Consider the following 12,873-nt stretch of genomic DNA (forward strand, 5'->3'; position numbering starts at 1 on the left):
TGCGTATTTTTTTTTTTGTTCAATTTCCTGTAGTGGTGCTGGTGAGAGAAAAGTTTGAACTTCTCTGAGTAATTCTTGTGTTTGTTTCCACTCTTGCTTTGGTGCATGGGGACCCAACTGTGATAGTCTTTGTAGAACCTCTTTGATGCCTTCTCTTTGTCCGACGATTCACCTGCAGACTGCAGCTCTTCTTCCATCGAAGTTTGTCCTGATCTTCCTCTTCTAGAAGGTGATGGGGGTTGGTAAGAGTTCTTCAATTAGTTGATCAGCCTCTTCTCTGGTTTTAACAATTCTTCTTCCTCGTGGTAGTGAGATATCTAATGTGTAAGGCGCAATCCAATGGAAACGTATGTTTTTCTTCTGCAAGATCGTTCTTAAATGATCAAATTGCTTCCTCTGCTGTATGATGTTAACTGGCAAATCCGTAAAAATTTGTATCTGTTTCTTTGTAAGTAAGTGGATTATCTCTTTGTGCTTTTAATATCTCGTCTCTTGTTCTTTGGTAGGTGAATTTGACCAAAATGTCTCTGGGAACCTTTTTCTTTCTTGCATATGCTGAATTAATCCTGTAAATCTACTCAATTTGAAGAAAGGTGTCTTGAATCTTAGTGATCCTGTAAAAGTAATCTTAATTCTCCTTCGTCCGTCACACCGAATTTTTCATCTGAACCAGCCGTCTCCCTTCACACACCCCTTCTGTCACTTTCCCAGTTGTCCGTCCTTTCACTCTTTCACACTCACTCCCCCTCTCTTATATTGAAGCCGCTTAAGTTCAGTCTCCAAAGACATCCACCAATGTAAGTCGTTTATTTCTTATTGAGGTGTACATTGCCACTTGCCTCGATTAGGATCCACCCTTTCAAATCTCCACTTAGTTTCACGTTTACCACGGCTTGTCTTCTCCAGGAGAAGACAAGCCGTGGTAAACGTGAAACTAAGTGGAGATTTGAAAGGAAGGATCCCCCCCTTTTTAAAATTACAGCAGTTGTAGTGGCATCGAGCTTTCCAGAGGCTCTTGGTCATAGGGGATGCACTCTTTAAAAAGATTTCGGCACAGATATCATAAAGTAAAGCAGTCTGAGAGAAGGCGAGGGGAAAGGGGAGGGGGGAAATGGCAGGATTCCAGTCTAAATTTTTTGGTAAATGAATTCTGTCAATCCATTCACAATGTCATGCTCTTCCAGATGTTTCTGTAAGATTATTTGGGGCAATTTTTCTATCTAGACCAGGGGTGTCAAATTGATTTGTTACAAGGGGCTAGATAAATGTCACTTGGTTGGGCTGGGCTATGCCTCGCAAGCCCATATCGGGAGCGGGGCAGGGGAGCTGGCGAGCCTGCAGCGGGTTAGCCAGCCCAGATTGGGACTGGTGGGGAATGGCTGGCTGCCTTGGCTGGCTCTCGGGCCAGATAAGAGCTCTCAGGGGGCCAAATCCGGCCCGCGGGCTTTATGTTTGACACTCCTGATCTAGACAATATTGCCACAGACGATTGATTTTGCAGTTCTCAAAACTGTTAATTTGCATCTATAGAGGTAACATGCCTCTTCTTCACAGCAAAAGTTTTATAAAATAAACATACCAAGTTGAGATAAAAACCTTAGTCCCATTGTTCCTTTGGAAATCTATGTACACAGAATCAACCCCTTATTTCTTAAGTGTTAAGTTTTAAATTCAATGAATAGAAGATTGTTTGGAGTGGAATAAATCTGCATAAGGAGCTAAGTGTGAGGAGGGAGGGGCAAGCATTAAAAATGAAAGTGAAACCTTTTGAGCAGAATACTCCACAAGTCTTTATGTAGAAAACCATGATTTAAAATCCACCCTTGAGGAACAGCATGGCTAAGTGGTGAACATGATCTGGGCTTTTCCTTTCCAGTCCTTGAGGTAGCGTTCTGCTATATTGTGAATCTTTTTCATCATCTTTAAAATCATCTTCCTTTCAAGCTCTTTGCTTACTTCTTTCCTGCTTTGGAGCATTCATCTACCTATATGTTTATTAAAAGGGAGTGTAGGAGGGGACAGCATCATGATTAACCCTCATTAGCAAGTCAGTCATCCTATGTAGATGACATCATCCCTGTATATGGAATAATGATCTGTTGCATTTGTAGACGAGGTTTATAAAAACTGATATCAAACTGCGATATATGTTGGCTGGTTGTGAGGAAAGGCCTTCAGGGAGTTGATGTAGAAACTGCTTTCCTGGAGCGTTACAAAGAGTTCTTGATGGCAATAGTGCTGAGCCTTATGGGCTTGTTGACTTTTTCTCTAGGCTGTTCTACTCAATTCATTGGAGTAAAGCTAAAGAATAAATAGCGGTTGATAATTGGATGGAGCCAAGACAATACGTGGCATTGCTCCAGCTTCCTTCCAGTTCAGAGTAGAACTTGGAACATTGTCAGTGCTGGTTTTCAGGTTGGGTTTTATTCCCCTCTTTTTTCTTCCACATTTGTCAGTGCTGGCCATAAGCCCATGCTGTGGGATGCTGCTCTCAAACGCATGTACAAAGAATGTATTTCAGTCTTCAACCTAAATTTTAATGTGATGGTGGACAACTGTTTAAAGTTTACAAAACAATGCCAAATAGCATTAGAAAGTAATGCTTAGCAAAGAAAAACATGACATAAGCATCTGGGAAGCAGACATACCATTTGGTATAAAGTATGTGTAAACTTATAAACAGCACTAAGCTATGTGTACTTGTACCTTCAAAAACATTTCATTAAAAAAATCCACAAGGTTTCCGGGTGGATGATGGCCAACAAGCGCAGCATTCCTTTTTAGCTGCTCGCATCCCACCCCCAGTTGGAAGACCTAGGTCCAGATCCTAAGGTCTGGTGATTCAGGATCGTCTCTTGAGTCACCCCCCACACACACACACCAGTTGGGGGTCCTGAGCACTTGCGAGAAAGCAAGTTTCAGGCAAAGCCGTGAGTGGGACGGGACCTCCCAAGACGACTGGAATCCTGCCATTTCCCCCCTCCCCTTATGTAGCATGAGGCTGTAATTAAAACTAATTGTTATTTCATGATGAGTAACCTTTGGACTGTAGTGTATCTTAAATAGAAAACTATCTTTAGATAGATTTTCCTCAAAAACATTTAAAAATGTGATTTAAATTAAAAAACAATTTAAAAAAATCACTGATCTTTATCCACCATTAATCCTGTACCATAACAGACAGCAAGCCCTCAAAGAATCCATCTCCCATTTTTTAATAAAATAAATGTAGTATAAGCCTACTCCAATGTAAAAGCTCAAATAACCAATGCTAATATATATTGCAAACTATAGAAATGACAGAAAAAAACAGCATTTAATGGAAAATGATTGAAACAATCACTTTAATATTGTCTCCCATGATTAACAATATAACACTTTTGAAACTATGGAACTATATTTCAACATTTGTTGGGTGTTGCCAATTTAAGAAGAAATCCACGAAAGGAAGAAACCAACGATGTCTCCTTATTTTATAAGGGTATTGACAAGTTGTGTCCAGCTCATAAGCTGTAAACACACATTCGTTTTGCTTGTCAATTCAAAGGAGAATACATTGGGTTGGATCCTGAAGTACTGGAAATGGACAAAGACAAATAGATTTTTGCCACTTTCCCTTTCCCATCGCATTTCCTTTTGCTCCCCAAAACAGGGTTGAGGAGTCCTTAAAATGTGGGGAACTGCCAAAAATCCCATCTGGCTTCTTGTGAGAGCTGCAGAAGAACTCTTACAGGAGTTAAGCAGAGGTATCCACACATTTTTCCCTTATTCCACCAGCAAGACACTTCTGCAACACGCCAAGGGGAAACATTATCTCATCCTAACACTTCAAAGCCAGAAGGCTTGAGGCAATTTATATACAGCTGGTCTTAAAAAGTGATAAAACAACAAGAGTTATAACAAGTGCTTGTAACTACTTCCTATTTCTCAAGAAAGATCCTAACTAACCAAGACATTCCATTCTTTCTCAAAAGCTTCAGTCAAGTAGCAACATGTCTTTTTGACCCCTCTAATAAAACTCAGTTTAGTTCCATTAAGTTTGCTGCAAGATGCATTGCTGAAATTCTCAGATGCTTTGAATGTCAGTCAATAAAGCAAGGGACCACTATGTGCAATTTCCCCCTAATAACAGCTTTTCACATTTCAGTAACTTCTCACTGATACATCAAAATACTATATCTATTTAAGAAACCATTTTACAATAGGCGTTTATTTCAAGCTGTTTTTGCTTGTACGATGGAAAGAAATAAAAAAATTTGAACAGACTTACTTAGGATAAATTGGTTCGTAAAGGTACTTGTCTCTTGCAGATGGAAGATTAAAAAACAAGATATATCCATTTGCAGTCTGAAAAATATTAAAATATTCACATGAGTAAGTTTTTACATGAGTTTGTTCTAGAGCTATTTCAAAGCATTATAAATTTACCATATGTTTTCTCTACAACATCACGAGGGTACTGTTTTTATATTCAGTCACACATCTACACAAACACACACATACATTTCATTCAAGTAACAGTGAATCTTGAGGCGTAAACATGAACATGTATTAGCTGCATTCAGATGTATTAAACCATAGTTTCTCATCATGGTAACAAAACTGGGAAGTCCTCAGGCTCATGCCCCTCCCTCCCCCTGAGCTAAGAGACTACAGACTCTACATTCTCAACAAACCACCATTTATTATGACATCTGAATTGGTTAAAACAATAAACTAATCTCCAAGTCACAGTCAAGGAAAGGCCTTACAAGGCTCATTCCTGTAACAATAATGCATATTTTGTTCTTCCATCTGAATAGAGCCATGAAATATATTTAAATATAAAAGCCTGTGCATGTGTGAAGTGCCATCAAGTTGCTTCCGACTTATGGCCATCCTATGAATAACCTCCTAAACATCCTTTATGTGACTAAAGTTGCTTCCGACTTATGGCCACCCTATGAATAACCTCCTAAACATCCTTTATGTGACTAACCTCCTAAATGTGACTAAAGTACAATAGACTCAGTTTAGTCATTTTAGCTTCCAGGGAGAATTCAGGCTTGATTTGATCTAGAACCCACTTGATTTTTGGAGATACGGGGTATCTATAAACCTCTCTTCCAACACCACATTTCAAATTAATCAACTTCCTTCCTGTCAGCTTTTTTCATTGGCCAATTTTCAAACCCCTACATAGTACTAGGGAATGCCATGGTGTGAATTATCTTGATCTTGGTTGCCAGCAAACCACTCTTACACTTAAGAATTTTTTCTAGCTTTTTCATGATTGCCCTTCCCAGTCTCAATCTCCTTGGTTGCAGTCTGCCTTTTGGTTGATGATGGAGCCAAGGAATAGAAAATCTTAAAACAAGTTCCATTTCTTCATCATCAACCTTGAAGTTGTTTAATTCTCCAGTAGTCATTAACGTCTTCTTGATGTTCAGCTGTAATCCTGCTTTGGCACTTTCTGCTTTAATGTTCATCAGTAGCCATTTCAAGTCTTCCCTATTTTTGCCAGTAAAGTGGCGACCTGTATATCTCAAATTGTTAATGTTCCTTCCACCAATTTTCACTCCACCATCTAAATCTAAGGGGCCTAATGCCCTCAGTATATACTACGTTTAAAAAAACGTGTTATCCAGGTTAGATCGCACCTCAGACCTCCCATTTCGGCTTGGAAATGCTTTGGAAGCACCAGACATGTTTTTTTCCCAAACCCCCTATACCACGATGTATTTCGTGATGTCATTTCAAAACCGGCAATCCAAGGGGTGCGTTCAGTTACATACGCTATTCAGTTCTCCTGCCTTCTTTTTGCAACACCCAATGAAAAGCCTTTCTCCTCCCATCCCACCTTCCCCCTCTCCTCCCGTTTGCATCCACCAATCATTATTGTTACTTAATTCCCCCCCCCCAAATGCTTGTGGTCTTACAAAGGTACACGGGAACGTTGGAACATTAGATCAACCATTTTTATTTGTGCAGGGTCCCAATCAAACATTTCCATCATATGGAATGTCCTTGAAGTGGATTTTGTAAACAGTTCGTGGGCTTGAGGGGGAAGGAATGCAGAGGAGGGCGAGGGCTGGGAAAGTAGCGAAATAGCTGCGAGCGGCAGATGGGGGAGGGGGAAGCAGGAGGAGGAGGAAGGGAGAGAGAGTGAGGGATAGAGAGAGCGCCCGCACACACACACACAGACACAAGTCAGGGCTCTCCTGCCGGCACAAAGTTTCTCCCCGCCTGTTCCTCCCTTTCTCCCGCTGCCTCCCTGCTCTCAAAAAAAATTTTTTTTAATGTGCTCATCCCAACGAAAAAATGCAAGATCATTGGACCAACACCCAAAAAGATGGCAGCTCTGTGATTAGCACTCTGCAAGGAACGGCTCATTTTGGTTTTTTCTTTTTTTGGGGGGGGAATGCCTGCGTAGGTTGTGATTAGGGTTTCCCTGCCATGCAAATGAGGGAATTCTTAATGGCGTACAGCGCTCCTTCGGATCAATATTGCACATACATGGGGGGGAAAAGGGGAGGGGAGGCGGGGAAGCATCAGCGACGTAGACATGACACAGTGCTCCCCCACGCTCCTCCTTGCAATATGACAATGAACCATCTTGGGAGCAGTCTTAACAGGCACGGTGCGATTGGAAATGAAGAATACGCATCCAAAACACACACACACCGAGCACGATGATAATATGCTGTAAACTGTTGGTGCGATAAGCCTTTAATCCAGCTGTCCTTATAACATGTTGTGCATATAGACTGAAGAGATAGGGAGATAAAATATATCCTTGTCTGACACCTTTGCCAACTGGAAACTAGCCTACCTGGTAAAATCTATAGACTGCTATAGTTGCTATAAGCAATACTTAGGATTAAGAACCACCACTTGCTTACCTGTAACCGGTGTTCTTCAAATGCTCATCTATGCAGTCACATATACTAGAACATCTCAGTACTTACAGTATCCCTTGAAAACTTCTAAAGCTAAATTAAAGAGTTATTTCTGGTGCTGGCTTCACCATCCCGAGGACAGAGGTAGTATGGGAAGGAGGGAAGGAAGCAGGAAAATGAGAAATGCTATGGGAGATTTCAGGAAAGGGAATGAGGAAACAGTGAGGGAAGGAAATGAGATGCCCCCCGCAATTCCTTTCAGAGGAGGAAGGAAGAGAACAAGAGGAGGAGGAAGAGGAAGAAGGGGAAGAGGAAGAAGAGGAGGAAGAGGAAGAAGAAGGGGAAGAAGAGGAAGAAGAACTGTTGGTTTTGATATGCTGACTTTCTCTACCACTTAAGGAAGACTCAAACCAGTTTACAATCACCTTCCCCTCCCCTTCCCACAGCAGACACCCTGTGAGATAGGTGGGGCTGAGAGAGCTCAAGGTCACCCAGGTGACTTCATGTGTAGGAGTGGGGAAACAAATCCAGCTCACCAGATTAGTGTCCACTGCTCATGTGGAGGAGTGGGGAATTGAACCCAGTTCTCCAGATCAGAATCCACCACTCCAAACCACTGCTCTTAACCACTACATCACGCTTCCCTATTTGTCTGTTCCCAGCATCTAAAGTACACATCTTTCATATCTACAAATCCTGCAAGAGAGGAGAGGCATGATAGTAACAAGAGACACCGCTCTGACTTTTTGAACACTGGGAGTGTGTTCAATCATTTCCCCAATTGTAAAATGAGACTTATCTGTGTAACTGGGTGCCTTACATGAGCAGCTCAAATATTCTTTGGCACAGATGCACTAAGTAACCTGTGAAAACTATTCCAAGCTAACATTGTCCCCCAGGAGCAAAACAGGGCTGGATGTGAATATTAAGGAGGAGATGGATTGTATTTAATAGTTCTCTACCATGTATTAACTCAATAAATAGCCTTGGGTTAGGCACTTTTAACTGTGCTCCATGTCCCTTAATAGAGAAATGGGACAATAAGCTTTAAAATTTACCTGTGATATACATGGTACATTTCTTCTTTAGGGGTTAGATCCTATAATCAGTGAGAAAAACACTACTCACACAACAGAACTTCCATTCCTAATTTCTTTCACAATGGCTGCTCCCAAAGTTCAATAACACTGGGTGTGATGTGTAAGTCTGCAGAGGGAGGGCAGGATGGTGAAACCTCACACATACAGAAAGTGACCTTGTGCCACAGAAACAGACTGTAAGGTTCAATGTGATATACTGTATGTGTGAATACTGTATGTCTGACTTGCCTTGTAGTAGTTTAGGTGCCCTGCATGCACGACTTTTTCATCTAAGTTCTGTTCTCCCCAGCACCTGATTCACATCCATCCACCAAGTCATGCCTACTAGACCTGCCAGACACCACTCTGGCCCTTCCCAGGTTTTTGGACTATCCTTACTTTCATCTGTGAAAATCTGGAGAACAAGAACTTAAGTACTTTGCGGTGCAGCAGTTTGCAGCTTCATCTCCAGCAGTTAATATTTAGAATTATGGACTGATTGAAAGGTATTTGTACTGTTAAATTTCATAAATGTACCAACACAACACAAGTTAATCTGCTATAAGTTAGATAACAAAACTTGGTTTTTCTGTGACTGAATGTACTGAGACTAGAATGTAAGTTCAAGACTTAAATATATACATTTAGGATCTACAAAAATAGAGTAGACAAACAAGCTGACCACAAATTAGAAAGCAGCATGCTAGCAGTCAGCCTTCAGTTCCATTTCAATAATTTAATACTGACTGGATATACTTCTCAAAGGAGCAAGACTGAAAGAGAAAAATGAAAGGTTTCAGATTTCTTTCCAGGCATGATTCCTTGTTTTTCAATTAAGGATAGAGATGTACAAGGAAAGCATGCACTTGTTTGCCTATTTCACTAGCTCTCCCACTCAGTAATATTTTTATCTTCAATTGCGAAGCAATTACTCTAAACCCAATCTCTATTTTAAGGCAATGTATTTAATTTTAGTGCATATGCAAATGAAAGTCAGGACTTCCTAACATTTTTTCTGTACTATTTAGCAATCTTTAAATATTTACTCACTTGCTACCTTACGCCAGCAGAAAGAGTAAAACAATACTGTGAGGTACCATCATTCTGACATTAACATACAAAAGATCTCCTTGAATTTCACCCTCAAAGCAAACTGAAACTGTCTACCAAGGCCATCAAATAGCTTGCACTAGCCATACCCAAACAAAAGCCATAACATTATGTTTATAAATTCCATCCAACTTTCATTTCTATGCAAGTGAAAACAGCCACTTGTACAGAACAATACTTGGGGAAGGTGTGTGTGTGTGTGTGTGTGTGTGTGTGTGTGTATCCACTTGTGGTGGATAGAGAGGAGCTGACATGTGCAGAGCAGGTTAAGAGTTTGGGGTGGTCATGGACCTAGGTTTGCAGTTGGAAAAGTAGGTTGTAGTGGCCTTCTATTGGCTGCATCTTCACTTTGAGGCTCAATTAACTGGGCCAAACTAATCCAGCTTTTGCAGCATCACATCTGAATTACTGTTGGGTTTGCAGTTGGAAAAGTAGGTTGTAGTGGCCTTCTAATGGCTGCATCTCCACTTTCTGAGGCTCAATTAACTGACCAAACTAATCCAGCTTTTGCAACATCACATCTGAATTACTGTAATGCACTCTACGTTTGGCTGCCCCTGAAGACAACCCAGAAACTGTAGCAAGTAGGTGGCAACCAGAGGACAGTAGTGGGTACAGGCACTGCAAGGCCACTTAAATAGGATACAGGCTGCATGCTTTTTAGAGAAGAGGGGGTTATTGGGGGTTTCACTGTGTTTTACATATTTTTCATTTGGATTGTAAGCCACTTTGAGCCATGAGGAAAGGCAGTATATAAACATCTAAATAAGTAAGTGGGGAAAACACTGCCTCCTCCAGACTCTTTGGAAATTGGATACGTGGCATCAGGTTTCCAATTTGCTGCCTCTTTCTACAATCCATTTCCAAGCAACATTGTGCGCTGGCTTGAAATTTCCACAGAACATCTAGTTACTGTTTCCAAAAAGATCGTCAAGTTTCAGTGGTGGCCAAGAGTGCTGTTCAGCTGAGAAGGCTGTCACAATTGTGAAAGCCTTCTCATCATTATAATTCTAGATGGGTAACCATGTTAGTCTATAGCAGAACCTCAGAACACAAACCCAGTGGCATCTGAAAGACTAACAAAAAACACTGCTGGAATACATTTTAGTAGTTTTTAAGGTACCACTGGAAATCTGTTTTATTATGGTGAGAAGGCTGTGACCACTTTTGTCAGGCAGGCTTGTGCCTAGCTTTTATTTTGTAATCTCAGTATGGTGTGTCTGGTGATACTATAGTTGCTCATCCAAAAGCCAACTCTTGGAGGATGTGGTTCACTGAAAATACATCACAATTATGCCATTGTTCCAGCACCTGACAGTTCTCCATTGTCTTCTAAGAACAATGCAAAGAACTGATTTTAACCTCCATAAGAGACAAAGCTTTAATTCTACAGTGTAAAGAATCCTACCACTTCAAGCAGTTTTACAAAATACAAGGTTGTATGAAATTAGCTATTTATAATATGATAATAGTTTGCAGACTATCCAATTATGGAGTTTCTCATTTAGATCAATGCATACATGAGCCTGCAGAAACCATCAGTGTCATGTGTGACAACTTTGCACAGTTAACCATCCATGCTCATTAGCCAAGTCTTCAAATACATACATGAGCTGTCATGTTGAGGTCTCTCACAAGGCTAATTTTGTGTTCGCTAATGTACTGTATCTGAATTTGTGGTTACCACTACCGCAGAAATTGCTCAACTCCTGAACTGAGTCCTGAAGCACCAGGATTACATGTTTCACTGTGCTGCTGAACTGAAATAAGCACAAGAACTGAGTAATTTTGGTGTCAGTGGCAACTGTAAAACCAAATCTAGATGCAATACATTAGTATAGGTAGAAGAGGTATTTGAAACCAAAATCAAAATGTATAAACATGTGTTTATCATACAGTTTGGAGTACTTTACATTGCAACTACGCAAACATGAATTTCCCAAGCATTCGGGTACAGCCTTCAGGTACTTGTTAGAATTCTGGGAATCTTAAAATATCTGCAATATTTCTAAGCCTAATATTGGGGGAAAGCTTAATTAAAAGAGCATGATATTACCAAACCATCAAAAGCCAAGAACTTAAAAGGAAACTCTATACTATTATTGTTTCCAACCTCAAAATCTTTAGACTACCTTCAGTGCAGCGATTTTGAACAAGGAGTTTGCAACAGGAGGGCTCTTGTTCACCCCAGCTGAACCGTAAACTAGACAGAACATGTACTGTCAAACCTTATAAGTATTGTTTACTGAAAGCAAAATTCTATACACAGAAGAGAGTTATTTTTATATACAGTACATTCAGAAAAAAGACATGGCTGGAATTGTTATCCTTCCAGCAACACATAGAAAACAATGACAAATGGTTTGTATTTATGTATACACATCCAACAGATAAAACATCCTGGTGCTTACCCAGATGCTAGCTACTTACTTAAATCTAGGAACTCCGTTTCAGCCATCTGAATTTCATCTCCCTTATTTTGCCTCAAACCAGTCAGTCAATAGACAGGGATGGAATATTATCTGCTTTGATGTGGCCATGTTTAAATTGAACAAACACCTCTGCTATTCCATATACCAACCTTCTTTTTTTTCCAACCTCCCCATGTAAACAACCTATCATTCAGTGGTTTTCACAAAACTTGATTTGAGGCAAGGTAGCTAATGTAGACTACTACAATTTAGGCAATTCCATCTAACATGTTGCCTAATTTCAGACATTATACACGAACCTTGGATTACTTATTGTGAAGATTCATTCTGCTCTAGCTAAGGAGGGCATCTTAAAATCATAGAATCATAGAGTTGGAAGGGACCACCAGGGTCATCCAGTCCAACCCACTGCACAATGCAGGAAATTCACAACTACCTCCCCCACCCACACACACCCAGTAACCCCCACTACATGCCCAGAAGATGGCCAAGATGCCCTCTCTCTCATCATCAGCTTAAGGTAATAGAATCAGCACTGCTGACAGATGGCCATCTAACCGCTTCTTTAAAACCTCCAGGGAAGGAGAGTTTACCACCTCCCGAGGAAGCCTGTTGCACTGAGGAACCGCTATAACTGTTAGAAAATTCTTCCTAATGTCTAGACGGAAACTCTCTTTTTTTAATAGTATTTTATTAAGTGTTTTTTGGGATACAAAAATAAAAAGGGGAATGGGAAGGGAAAAGGGGAAAGCATTTAGTCTTCTGTGTCCCAGTCTTTCCAATACGCTATTGACATGTCTCATAAATTAGTTTTGTTTATAATACACTCTTTGGTTTCTCTTTTTCATTTAAAAAATACTGTGTATTTTATAAGCCTATCATAAACACATGCTATAACACTTTATGCCAATTTCCCCCCTAATAATACAATTCTCTATTAAAAACAAAACCTAACTATGTTCGCATTAGATTATATATAGCAAATTAGCATATTAAATACAGTTGGCCAAGTTCATTGTTGAAGCGTATTTGTCATATAATGACATTTACACTTGAAGTCATCTAACGGTTGTCTCTTTATCAAGCAGGTTAGTTTTGACATTGAAACAAAGTCAAATAATTTGTAAATCCAATCATTTATTGTAGGGATCTTAGAGTCTTTCCAGTAAGAAGCATACAAGATTCTGGCCACAGTGGTTGCGTATTGGAAAAGTTCTCTATGGGTTGGGCTCACTAGTGAAGGAATGATTCCCAGTAGCATGAATTTAGGATTTAGTTCAAATTATACTTGCAAAATGTCTTGAAGTCTTTTATGTATCAACTTCCAGAACTGTTGACTCTTTTTGCAAGTCCACCATTGGTGAAAAAAAGTCC

At 40.1% G+C, this 12,873-nt stretch overlaps 1 protein-coding gene across 1 annotated transcript in view; it reads right to left on the minus strand.

The window, feature by feature from the left end:
* LOC130476612 (guanine nucleotide exchange factor subunit RIC1-like) overlaps window positions 1–12,873 on the minus strand; it is an 85,807-nt gene that overhangs the window by 53,037 nt on the left and 19,897 nt on the right. Inside the window, exon 3 of the mRNA XM_056848566.1 lies at window positions 4,271–4,347. Within this exon, the coding sequence (XP_056704544.1) occupies window positions 4,271–4,347 (77 nt within the window). The remainder of the gene's footprint in view (window positions 1–4,270; window positions 4,348–12,873) is intronic.

The sequence above is a fragment of the Euleptes europaea genome, chromosome 4 (assembly GCF_029931775.1).
Source record: "Euleptes europaea isolate rEulEur1 chromosome 4, rEulEur1.hap1, whole genome shotgun sequence".
Taxonomy (NCBI): Eukaryota; Metazoa; Chordata; class Lepidosauria; order Squamata; family Sphaerodactylidae; genus Euleptes; species Euleptes europaea.